Below are 13,135 nucleotides of genomic sequence, written 5' to 3'. Positions count from 1 at the left end.
GAGGTAGAGCGCTTGTCCCGTAACCACGAGGTTGGTGGTTCAAACCCCTCTACCGGCAACATGCCGAGGTGTCCTTGAGCAAGACACCTAACCCCAAGTTGCTCCCCGGGCGCTTCATTGCAGCCCACTGCTCCTCCGGGATGGGTTAAATGCAGAGAAATAATTTCCCCATTGTGGGACTAATAAAGGCTTAATTATTAATTATTATTATTTAAGTGATACATTTCAAGACACATACCCAACAAGCAAGCTTTCAATAATATACCTAAATCTTATGTTACCTGTGCAACAGTGGGGCTCAGCCATTACAACAGAAGACAGATCATTTGTTGCCTTCTTCAGCAACAACTGTTGGTGATCTAAATAATTTGATGAAAACAGTAATGCATTTGTTGCATAACCAAAGTATAGCATTTTAGAGCAAGCGACAGATTTAGTTATTGCCAGTACAGAACTGACCTGGAAAATTAAGCCTAAAAAAATAATTTAAAAAAAAAAAGAGACACAAGTTTCTCTTAAGCCTGAGTCTAAGATTGATACATTTTGTGTGCGTGAAGTAGGAAGTAAAACAAGTACTCGTGCATTACAATGAGTTACAGCTTTATTTCAAAAGTTGGACCAACATCAGTTCGACAGTGATCCTTTTCACCAGATCACTAACATTTCCCCTCCAGAGCACAGATTTTGAACACAAGACTGTAGCACATTATATTGTCTATACAAAATGAATTAAAAAAGTGAAAGAAAATTAAAAAGAAAAAAAAAAAGTATCTCAGCTCAACCCCTTAATCTGTTATTTTCCAGTGGCCATAAAACCTAAAACTCTACCTTTAGGATGTTTTTTTAGCATCACCCTTATCTTTGTGTTGGCACTTAGTTCAGTCAGAGAGGAGAACTAGGGGACAGAAATGGTCTAATGACTATAAAGAGGTTTGTGGGAGTGTCTCCGAGGGTAAAAAGAGCCTTTGAAATGTGAAGAAAGAAAACCCTAAAAAGTAGTCCCTCCCACCCATATGAACAATGGCCCAAGTACAACTATAGCCACATTCATCGACGCAACAGTTTTAACCTGCATTGAGTGTATGTGGTGTTGAAGCCAAATGCTGGAGAGATGAACAGAAATATCAGGCACTGCCAGTTCTCTTGTTTTTGGAATCTCCATCTCTCAAGCACATCTGCTTCCACTCTTAATGCAAATTCACTGTACACGTTGTCAGGAAGGAATACATATTGAAAACGGAGCCACAGTGTTTTGGGTAGCATCACTGCACACTTGCGACAATAGCCTGTTCTGCTGCCTTGAATGCAGTGGGTTTTTGGCATGGTGACATCTGGTTTATGGTGTTTTGACAGGAACCGGGGCCAGAAAGGCACTTCAAAGTGTGGATGTCTTTTTGGGATTTCCATGCGTAAGCCCTGAAAAATGAACAAGATCAGCTGTAAAGCTTTGAGTCCTCCAAAATGGCCAAAGGGGAATCTGGAGACAAAGGAGACATGGGCCTAGTTATTGGCTGATGGATATGGTTAAACCGAATCATTACAAAAAGGTTCGCAGAAGGAAAGATGAAAAATGAATTTAAAATAAAATATATGTCAATATTGTGGGAAACTTGCAAGACAAAAATATCTACCGAGTTGTGTGCTGTGGATCTAGCCCTCAATGGAGACCTCTGGAGTGATGTGTCCATTCAGCGCTGACTCCACTGCCATCTCCTGAGGAGCAAACCAGACATTACAAATCAGGTTAGTGACCTTTGTAATCCAAATGTTGATAATTACAGCAATAGATTTTTTTTTAAGCGTTGCCTCTTACCATGCTGCTGAGCTGCACTGACTCCACAGCGAGCTGCATCTGACATGCCAATTCACAGATTTCTGGCTTTGGCGCCTCTGACAGCGCATCCAAACATGTCTGCACAGCAGCGGCATCCTGGGAAAAAGAAGGGAAGAGAGGTGGTTAGAAAGTCACATATACGCTTAAAATAATCAGAATAATTGAGGGAAGTAACAAAGACTTAAAAAAAAAAAATGTGTCATATGTTGTCTAATACGGTTATGTGTATATTTCTAAGAAGTGCCGTCTATATAGAGTAACTCACAATGACCATTTCCTCTGCAGGGGCAGCAACAGGTTCAGCGGGCATCACATCCATAGATTCTAATTCGACGTTACTGGCTTCGACAATTTCCTAAATATAGCAAGCAGAGAGAGGTGACTGTTAAAAGCTGAGCGTGGAACTTGCACAAACTCATAACATGCAATAAACATGGCAATAACATCTGGAGCAACAGCTCATGTTAGCTTTGCTCTTTTAACTGGAACTATTCTGATCATGACAATGAAGTGGCAATTGCAGTGATTTATGATAAATTACAGTTCGCAGTTCTCACCGGCTGGACAGCAACAGACTCGGCAATGGCGACATCCACTGCTGGGACAGATTCTGTGACAACAAAGTCATCAACCATGCTGTCAGCAATGATCTGGGTGAAGAGAGGCAGAGAACAAGACATTTTAGGATGTTCAACATACCAACACACACGACATCAACTAAGTGGATACTAGGAAATTAGTAAGCATCCAGGGAGAAATAGCAACTAAGCCTCTGAACTGAATTGTAAATGGCCTAAAGCAGAGTGCATTTGTATTGATGTACACACCTATACAAGATAGGGGTGTTGAATTTGTATTAAATTAAATATGAGAGATCCTAATCAGACTTTACCATTTGTCATCAAAAAAGGGTCACATAATATGTAGAAGCTAATAGTTTCAGAGTTTAGGTTTTACCTCTTTGACTTCAGTTACGGGGGCTTCAGCCTCTTCTACCAGAGCCTCAGGGACGGTGTCTGGCACCTGGGAACACAAAAGATGCTGCCATGTCAATATTCAGCAGATATTCAACATTTTTACTTATGGATTACCATTTATACAAAAAAATAAAATAACTAGTTAATCAAAAGACTCAAAAACAAAGCCTCTAGCAAGAGTGAGTCTTAGGAAGCTAATGAGTAAACCATATAATGGAAAAAGAAAATACTCACCACTGGCATTTCCACAGGTGCAGCAGGGGCATCCTTTAATAAAGAAACGGCAGGAAACAGTAGGTCATTAGTCTTTGCTTAATGAAGAGCCATGGCAGAAAACAGATGTAGCCATTCTACTTGCTACAAATCCTAACTAGTGAATTTTTTTTTTAAATATATTTTGGTTAAGATTTACAGCAAAACAGAAAATGAACGATGGGAAACTTTCACAAAAACCACAACTGTGCAAACCACATGCTGCTCAAACACCACACCATCGCACAATAGAAATGTATAAACTAGATCATTCTTGGCAGATAAGAAGAAAGAAGTTAGAGAGAGGAGGAAAGTAATCTTTATCAACGTGGCACCTCTGTGATAGCAACAGGCTCAGCAAGGACTTCTATTTCAGAGTCATCCTCGCCCTCAGCCGGGGCTGCAGGACAGACGACAGCTTCGGCCTCAGGTATCTCTGCGACGACCTCCACCACCGATTCCACCACCGATTCTGTAACCACTTCCTCTGCAATGGGTTCGGCTTCAGCAGGAACTTGGTCACTTGTAGGTGCTTCAACCACTGGTTCTTCAATCGCTTCAGTTACGGGCTCTGGTACGGCGATATCTTCTGTGACTGCAACCTCAATGGCTTCAGCCTCTGGCTCGCAGACATCAAGTGTCTGCACATGCAAAAGCAACACGGCACACATTGAAAAACCATGCCACATGCAACAGGGGAACGAATGGGGCAACACTTAGTTCATATGAAGCAATGATCAACAAGGTTTCTCCCCCTCGGCAAGAATATAATGTGGACAAAATGATGACATTGCATGCAACACAGAGTCTATACAACTATAATATGAAGCCTTGCTGTCAAAAAGAAGGTCAGTATTACCTGTACAGCCTCTGTGGTTTCAACTATAGCGTCCTCTGTCTGAATCTGAAGAACGAGAAATAAAAACACACTTAAGCAAATGGATGCATTGGTTGATGGTTAAGAACATAAAAGCAATAAGACAATGGCTGTTTAACAGACCTAACATTGGATGTTTTCTGCACTGAATAGAACCTACAGTTAAGTAATCAACCCTGTTTCTGAGGGGCGGTTCCATAATTGCAACTTTCACACCAATTGCACCGCTTATGTCAACCCAAAGCTCTATTAACTGCAAGGTGAGCGTGACTGATCAATGTGCTGCGTTATACAACAGAAGGAGCCCTGGGGAAGGGTGGTTGTTATTTATGAGGTGTGAAGATTAAGTCATAGAAACACATTTACTATTGAAAGGGTTGACTTCTGTTTAGTTACTGCTGCTGAGAACTTATAAAACAGACGTGGAAACTCTGAGTTACTCTGGTTTGATGCATGTTGACGCCGGCACAGCTGTTTTGGTGTGACAGACGAATGAAAGCCCCTTTACCTTAATGTGTTAAAGGCTGATGTGTTTTCTGTACTGGATGAATGTACTGCATTATGTTTTAGGAAGGGGCTGCATGCTTAGCTTGAACGGACAAAAAAAATACTTCTGAACATTGGCCCAAATACAACTCTGCAGTGCGCTGCTACCAAGAAGAAACTTTGGGTTTCCAAAAGGACACACTTCATGAAAGCCAACCTTACGCAACACGTTAAGTTGTCGCTAAATAGTTGTTCCAATATTCAAAGCAGCTCTCACTTTGAATGCATCATGCTTAGTTGTGCTCCACATACTCATTCACCCTTGTGTAATCTCCCTCTGGCTGAAACCAAAGAGATGAACTGCCTGAGCAAGTTCGAGGCTTGAAGGTAGGTGTGTGTGTGTGTGCAGGTCTGTTCTCACCTCGATCTCAACAGGGGCTGCTACTGGGGCCTCAACTGGGGGAATGACCTATGAATGACAAAAAAACAAAACTGGTTATTTCACGAGTCAGCTACACCCGAGGCATTCTCTGAGAGTGGAGTACGGCTGTAATTTGAGTTCAGGAGAGGGGGAGGAACAGGCATACGTCCTAAAGGAATGTTTCAACCAGTTGCAAACTGGAAAAGTTGTACGCCCCATTCTATAACCCAGTTCAGATTCAGAAAAAAAAGATGTAGTCACCCTATTAAGCTACCTTCCGCAAAATAACCCACACTGCTCTTACACTACAACAAGTTTTTATATTTTTTATGTTACAAAACACACCATTACCTCTATAGATTTTATTTTTTTTTCCTTCTCGACACATGTCCAGATAACAGAGGGCACTCATGTTTTCTATGCCAGGGCGACTTTCTTAGCCTTGCCACAAATTATGTTTGGAACAGTTGGCAGTAACCTAAGTGGCCACTGGCGGCTCCCACTCCATCCAAGTGTGTTGAGCCATAGTGGCAGTAACAGGGAGCAGCACATGAATAATGCAAATCTTTCAAGTCCAACAGTAAATTATTTACACCGTCTTGTACCAGACGGTCTTGAATGTAGGACAGGTCTGGTGCATGCTGGCTGCTACTTCTAGTCATCCATTGACCAAAAAAAAAAAAAAAAAAAAAAAAAAAGTCCTTTTATCACAGAAGACTATTCAAAGGCTTGTTGTTAAATTGAGTTACTTTATCACTTACACCTCTTTCTATGCACTACTGGGAGTTGAGGAATCCTGCTCCCCAGGATTCTACCAACTTCTTAACCAAAGCCAAAGGGTGGGGAGAAAAAAAATGTGCACATAGTTGAGTAAATATATATACTCCAGCTATAGCCTGGGAGGGGGAGGGGGGGGGGAAGTAAAGGAGGGAGGGAGGGAGGACTATAGGCTTTCCTTTGCTCGACAGGAAAACACACATAAAGCTAACACACCCCCTTCAGTTTGCCCCAGTACCAGAACACTTTGTACCAAACTGATCTTACTAAGAAACATATCCAGCTCAAACCAAAGCAGATCTAGAAACAGCCAAATTTTATGCTGACCATTTTAAACCCAGAGGACATAGTGTACCTGGAATACAAGGATCTATGTTCTCCAACCAATTGTACGCTTTCAGACACGCATACAGTTAAGGGAAACAATTTCACAATCTTGCCAGGCCTTACCTCTACTTATTTGCAAATATAGTAAAACATAAATTTATAAACACTTTGTTAAATCATACTCATTAGGTTCAAGAGGAGTTGTCAAATACATGCAAAGCAAAAAGCCCTATAGGGCCCCAGAAAACAAACTCGTGTGTAAAAAAAAAAAAAAAAAAAAAAAAAAAAAAAAAAGTGTGAGGAAATGTGGGGAGGGCCCCATGTGTGAAGGAAGGCTGGACACCGGTGGGAGGAGGGGTGGTTGGTCCAACATGCTTTGCCACATGGCAACATCATGTTTTTAAACTAAGTCTGAATAGGTGAACAGTATCACTTCACAACATCTTTGTCACCCGCAGTTTCCTCAAATGTGATAAAACAAGATCACATCATTTTTTTAAAAACATGCTGTACTTTAATCTCAAGTCAACCCCTCACAAGACAGAATACAATAGATTTAATTATGTGCAATAACCCAACTTTCCTGTCTCCTACTAGCAAAGTCCTAATGACAAAACAATGGCAAAACTGTGCGTGCGCATGTGCTGTGAAGACGAGCCAATTAGGGCCCAAAGGCCACATGGGGGGGTGGAGAAGACAGAAGTGAAAGAGGGAGGCAAGAGAAGGGGAGGGAGTATTGAAAGTGGAGACAGAGAGGAACAAGTGGTGGGAGGGAAGGAAGAGTGAATTTACAAGGGAGAGAGGGGTGAGGGGCTGAAGGGGGCAGGGCTGCAGGAGCACCGAGGGATCCAATGGGTACAAAATGTTCAGTCTCAGCAGTAGGCACACCAGTCGCCTACGGCCACAGAAAAATGCAAAAGGCCTGAAAATCAGGTGGTGGATTTAAACTCACCCGAGTCTCCGTGATGACACCGAGAAGCGGAGGGACCGGCTCTCTCCGGTCCCAAAGCCAGCTGAACACAAGACCCATTTCTGCCCGCTCGGATTCTAATCAACTGTCCTAATGGTGACCAACCCTAGCAAGGTGTCACAGAGTGAACACTTCCTTGCAGTACTGAGGGCCCTAAGTGTACAAGGTGTCTGTGAGCAAAGTTTTCATTAAGTGACGATCGGGAAAAAAAAGCTTAAAGCTTAATTAATCAAAGCAAGTAAAACATTACTTGCACCGTACATCAAACCTGCTACTGTATGCGTTTGCAATTAAAGCTCAAGCACCAATTTTCAGTTTTGCTAAAGTGCATATGTGTTTGGGAGCATCTGAACGGAATATGGCACTCCTGCCGGCAGTGAAGGAGCAGAGTAGAAGGGGAGGCAAGACGAGAGGCAAAAGAAGGTACGCGTGGTGAGGTGGGAGGGGAGGGAGGGGCAACGGGGGGAGGGGGAGGGGGTGTTTGGATACTGCCATAGCTTACATACAAAATGGGCTGTCCATCCACAAGAAACCTCTCTATTGGCCTTTTATTGCTGAGTAGGCAGACAATCCAAGCCCGCCAACTATCCATTATGTACATGCAAGTGGATGGGATGAGCCAAGTATTAATGGAGAACAGTAACACCGAGTTGGCGCAAATGGCCACACGGCTAATGACACCTCCTGTCTCCTCTTACACTAGACCTGGGCAGCGTCCAACATGCTAACACATGCATGTGCACCATATGCAGTCATGGCTCAGTTACTGGGAGCACAGTTAGTGCACATGCACACACCCCCCCAAACCGAGGTTGGGCACATGCAAGTAGAGTATGTAGCTTGTGTGTTCATATTATTGGTTGAAACAGAACATTCTGTTCCAAAGAAAATTGCATGTTGGCTGTATGGCACAACAGTGGCTATAATGTCACAACTTGCAAAAAGTAATTCTATAGATTTTGAGGGTAAAAAAAGGGAAATTGGCGTGTGAAGAGCAAAAGATATGTTTGGGTAAAGGCTACAATTGCCAAACGCCATGGAATTCTATAATTAGAGAAAAAAAAAAAAAAAAAAACCTCTGCTTTTGCATCTTCATCGTCTTTAAATCTCAAACCAACTTCATTGAGCACAATTTAACGAAAAAATGTGTTACATCATGTGTAGCAGATCACATTTAGACCACGTTTCTTGCAGCACAATAATAAAATGAAGGGAATGCCACTATAGATTACAGTGAACCAACACCCAAAACTATTTAAAACCTAGGCACATTTCAAATAAAGGCTACTTCATGACACAGGCATGTTCTAATGTAGGTGATAATGTACAACGACTGCTGAACTGGCTCTGCCTTCCACCTCTTCGCTAAATGGAACATGTTGTTCCCTCCATCGCCTGCCCCCCACCCCCACCCTTCTCACAGAACAAAGCCAAAGCACATACTACATCAGCTAACAGCATCTAAATAGCCACAATGTATGAATATTGATCATAATAGATAGCATGCAAAATTCACAATTTTACAGTCATTGTAATGTACAAAAAAAACCTAGATATTGAATGTTGATTGCCCCCTTTAATATAATGGGTGCTGTCATGTGCAATGGTGTCAAACAGAGCTGCGATTTGTTGCCCAACACTAAAGGGAGTTGCGCATGCGCACTGAGTGTTCGTGTTGCTGGACATTTGTAGGGAAATAAACAAAGAAGGCAACCTGAAGATAATGGGCCTACAGCTGTTTTTATTTTAATATCCAAAAGGGATTTACAGCCAAAACATCTGTTCAATAAATACTGAAAAAGCTCATATGTTGATTTTCTGAGATGTTTTGTAATGAGGGTGATTGGGCTACTCATTGTTTTTTTCAGTTTGGCAGTTTTACTTGTACGACTTCACAAATTTGAGATAAAGATTTTGCTGACTATGGGATAAAAAATAAAAAAAATAAAAAGTTGAGCGTCTGCATGTGTTTAAAAAGAAAAGGAAAAAAAGCAGTTCTTACCTCAGTCACTGGTTCTGGTTCAGGAATGATCGGTTCAGCCTCCTGCACAATCGCAGCCTCAACTTCAACGGCTGGAGTCTCAACAACCAGTGGTTCTTCAATGACCGGGGCCGGGGCTTCAACCTCAACCTCTGCTGGAGTCTGTTCCAACACCTCAGCCTCCAGCTCTGGTGCTGCTACCTCGACTGGGACGGGCTCCTCCACAGGTACTGGGACGGGCTCTTCCACAGCCACACAGACTGGCTCCTCCACAGGTACTGGGACAGGCTCCTCCACAGGTACTGGGACAGGCTCTTCCACAGGTACAGGCTCTTCCACAGGTACTGGGACAGGCTCTTCCACAGGTACAGGCTCTTCCACAGGTACTGGGACAGGCTCTTCCACAGGTACGGGCTCCTCCACAGCCACACAGACTGGCTCTTCCACAACTGGTTCTGGCTTAACAATGGGGGCCTCCACAGTTGGGACAACAATCGGAACTGGCACTGGGATCCTTACCGGCACCGGAGCTTTTTTTGTTACCGCAGGGGGCGCACTCACTGCAATTGCAGGACTCGCTTTGACTGGCGGGTCTCCTGCATGCTGCTCTTCAAGTGCTCTCCTCTGGGCCTGCTGCAAGAGGGGAAAAAATAAATAAATAAAAAAAAACATTAACATTGGGGTTAATGATTAACATCATAACAATGAGAACGGTTTTCATGCATTTAACATTTTCTTTAGTACTACTAAAGAAGTTTAAGGTAAGTAAGTATTGATAATGCAAGTTAAAGAGTGTTAAATAATGACAATCAAGTCACACTAAATGAACTTAAAGGTTACGAAATTGATGCAAATGGAAGTTTAGGAGTCTGAATGCTACAGAGACCCGCGTCGTGTTTGGATACTGGTTTTGTTTTCAGCCAGACTTCTGTCTGCAGGAATACCAGGCATGCCAGCCAACATGTTTTTTCAGCTCCGGACAAAACCCCTGTAGGCTTTAGAGATTTTAGGAGTCCGCACCACTGGAGGGAGAGGGGGGTTGTGTAAATGGGAGTAGGCCCTTGAAAAGCTAGTTAGATAAAGGGAGTTAATTAGTTGAATCAGAGTCATCCTGACAGGTCTGGTGAAGCGGGGATGAAAATCATGCAAGTCAGCAGCTCTGATGGGTGCCCCACAGGCCAGACAGTGGGCCTAATCACATTATAATCAGGTTACAATCACTCCCTGAAAATGCTTTTGTTGGAGTGGCAGCCAGAGAGCGCATATGTATGTGCCCGTCCAGCACGCCACCGTCAAAACAACCCCTCCCTTATCCCCCCCCCCCAAAAAAAAAGCTTGCCCCATAAGTCATGAACAAAGTGATCTACAACTTTAAACCAATCATGGTCTTTAATTGTGTTGTTCAGGCTTTGTCTCGGAGGCCCAGCTACTCAAGATGCCTGCATACAAAGAGGCTAATGAGGGGGAGAATTCAGCTTTACTGCCCTTTCCCCTTCCCGTGCGCTGATATCTCTGGAATTGGTGCTATCTGGAGCTGTAAGGGACTTCAGGGGGTTTTGAGCAGAGTGTCACTGGCAGACTCAGAGATTGTGCAGACTCCATTCTGGCAAAACTAATGAGACATTCCTCCACTCTACTTACTACCAAATACAGTTGTGTGGTGCTGAGAATTGGGGACTGGCCAGAGAGAGGTTTAAAAGGAAGGGGGGCCCTTCCTGAGAAGGAAGGCCAAAAACTACACACACCTAGAAGTCTTCAGTGTCTTGAGGACTGGGCCTCACGTGATCATTTAGTAAAGTGTAAATTAGATGCAAACAACTCATTTCATTGGAAAAGCAATAATAGAGAACAGCACTCCTGTTTGGGCACCGTATGTGCAGAAGTATATAATAAAAAAATATATAAAAAAAATAAAAAATAAAATCCAAGAGGAGGGGGAGGGGGTTAAGAGACTTGGCATTTACCATTTGCATGCTGCTTCGGCATGTTTTGAATTATCATTATTTAAAATGTGCATAGCAGTGTAGCATCATCATCATCATCATCATCATGTGAAGTACTGTACAGTGTGTACCTGGGGGCATGGGAGATAGGTGGGCTTATTATTATTTTATTTTTTTTTTTTTTTTTAAATATGATAGTCACGTTAACGACTTTTGTTTAATAACAATAACCCAAAGAATAAACCCAAATATATATATATTAACCTGCCATTTCCAATCCCAGCATTTTCTATTCCATCCTGAGCGTTGAGGACGCACGTGGCACACGAGTGTTAAGGCCAGGACTTATAAACTATCTTTGTCTCTCGAACCTAAAATGCAAAAGCAAGACGCGTCCGCGTTGTCGTGCACCATGAGAGGGATGGCGAATATCTAGGCGAGCTTTTACGCACAAAGGTTGGAGCGCAACTTGGGAGTTTAGAGCGTCACAAGAAACGCAACAACACCGTGCAAAAGAAACCTTGCACTTTTTTTCACTCTTGATATTTCGAGCTATGGACACTTCATTTTAATTGTAGGTGCAAAACACGTGTTTTTAAATACTAATCAGCTATCTTTTCGGGAGAAAACAGTTTTTTGAAAGAAAAAAAAAAAAAAAAAAAAAAAAAGAGGCAGAGTTAAATCAACACCACATGTTTTCGAGAGAGGAACGCGTCCAACTGCTTTGAGTTCATTTCCCAATCAATACAATTTAGATTTGACCTGTGATGAGCTTAAAAAACAACTTAGTGAAGAAGGTGCGCCTGCCACCACTTACCACCCTCCTCATGCGACGCTTGTTCTTCTTTCTCTTGCTGGGCATGGTGGTGCGTGGTGTTGGTAACAAGCAAAAAGACTGAAGAAATGGAAAGAGCAGAGAGATCTCGAGGACAAAGTGGATCTTTATAGAGCCCCCGTCCCTCTGTTACCTTTGCATAGAACCTATAGGAGGACCGGGATGAGAGGAGGGGGGCGTGGAGAGACCGAGGGAGAGCCAAAGCGTACACACCCCCACGGCACACACGTGCACGGGCGAGACAGCTCAGCGAGATGATTTAATCAGAGTCGAGGCTGGATGTTATGCAACCACTCCATCACAGAGAGGGAGAGAGAGAGAGTCACTCCATCACAGAGAGGGAGAGAGAGAGAGTCACTCCATCACAGAGAGAGAGAGAGAGAGAGTCACTCCATCACAGACACAGAGAGAGAGAGAGAGTCACTCCATCACACAGAGAGAGAGAGAGTCACTCCATCACAGACACAGAGAGAGAGAGAGTCACTCCATCACAGAGAGGGAGAGAGAGAGAGTCACTCCATCACAGAGAGGGAGAGAGAGAGAGAGAGAGAGTCACTCCATCACAGAGAGAGAGAGAGATAGAGTCACTCCATCACACAGAGAGAGAGAGAGAGAGTCACTCCATCACACAGAGAGAGAGAGAGAGAGTCACTCCATCACACACAGAGAGAGAGAGAGAGAGAGAGAGAGAGAGTCACTCCATCACACAGAGAGAGAGAGAGAGTCACTCCATCACACAGAGAGAGAGAGAGAGTCACTCCATCACACACAGAGAGAGACAGAGAGAGAGAGAGTCACTCCATCACACAGAGAGAGAGGGAGAGAGAGTCACTCCATCACACACAGAGAGAGACAGAGAGAGAGTCACTCCATCACACAGAGAGAGAGAGTCACTCCATCACACAGAGAGAGAGAGAGAGTCACTCCATCACACAGAGAGAGAGAGAGAGAGTCACTCCATCACACAGAGAGAGAGAGTCACTCCATCACACAGAGAGAGAGAGAGAGTCACTCCATCACAGAGAGAGAGAGAGAGTCACTCCATCACAGAGAGAGAGAGAGAGAGTCACTCCATCACAGAGAGGGAGAGAGAGAGTCACTCCATCACACAGAGAGAGAGAGAGAGTCACTCCATCACAGAGAGAGAGAGAGAGAGTCACTCCATCACAGAGAGGGAGAGAGAGAGAGTCACTCCATCACAGAGAGAGAGAGAGAGAGTCACTCCATCACAGAGAGAGGGAGAGAGAGTCACTCCATCACACAGAGAGAGAGAGAGAGAGAGTCACTCCATCACACAGAGAGAGGGAGAGAGAGTCACTCCATCACAGAGAGTCACTCCATCACAGAGAGAGAGAGAGTCACTCCATCACACAGAGAGAGAGAGAGAGTCACTCCATCACAGAGAGAGAGAGAGAGTCACTCCATCACACAGAGAGAGAGAGAGAGTCACTCCAT

The 13,135-nt window shown here is 43.6% G+C and overlaps 1 protein-coding gene across 2 annotated transcripts; it reads right to left on the bottom strand.

Moving 5' to 3' along the window:
- Positions 1 to 618: 618 nt before the first annotated feature.
- On the bottom strand, positions 619 to 11,811 carry LOC129101394 (calphotin-like). Of its 2 annotated transcripts, none has more exons than XM_054611197.1 (12): positions 11,663 to 11,811; positions 8,924 to 9,535; positions 4,848 to 4,895; positions 3,923 to 3,967; positions 3,399 to 3,704; positions 3,046 to 3,078; positions 2,792 to 2,857; positions 2,392 to 2,484; positions 2,100 to 2,189; positions 1,814 to 1,930; positions 1,632 to 1,713; positions 619 to 1,416 (listed from the first exon to the last, which is right to left on the bottom strand). In XM_054611197.1, exons 1-11 carry the CDS (start codon positions 11,705 to 11,707, stop codon positions 1,651 to 1,653), a joined length of 1,518 nt encoding a protein of 505 aa, XP_054467172.1. In that variant the 5' UTR covers positions 11,708 to 11,811; the 3' UTR covers positions 619 to 1,416; positions 1,632 to 1,650. The 2 variants fall into 2 exon arrangements, with proteins under 2 accessions (XP_054467172.1, XP_054467171.1); XM_054611196.1 differs by having other exon boundaries at positions 619 to 1,477; positions 11,663 to 11,808.
- Positions 11,812 to 13,135: the final 1,324 nt, after the last annotated feature.

The sequence above is a fragment of the Anoplopoma fimbria genome, chromosome 13, assembly GCF_027596085.1.
Source record: "Anoplopoma fimbria isolate UVic2021 breed Golden Eagle Sablefish chromosome 13, Afim_UVic_2022, whole genome shotgun sequence".
NCBI classification, from domain to species: Eukaryota; Metazoa; Chordata; class Actinopteri; order Perciformes; family Anoplopomatidae; genus Anoplopoma; species Anoplopoma fimbria.
The sequence above is the reverse complement of the archived record's forward strand: the minus strand, read 5'-3'. Positions and strand labels throughout refer to the sequence as shown.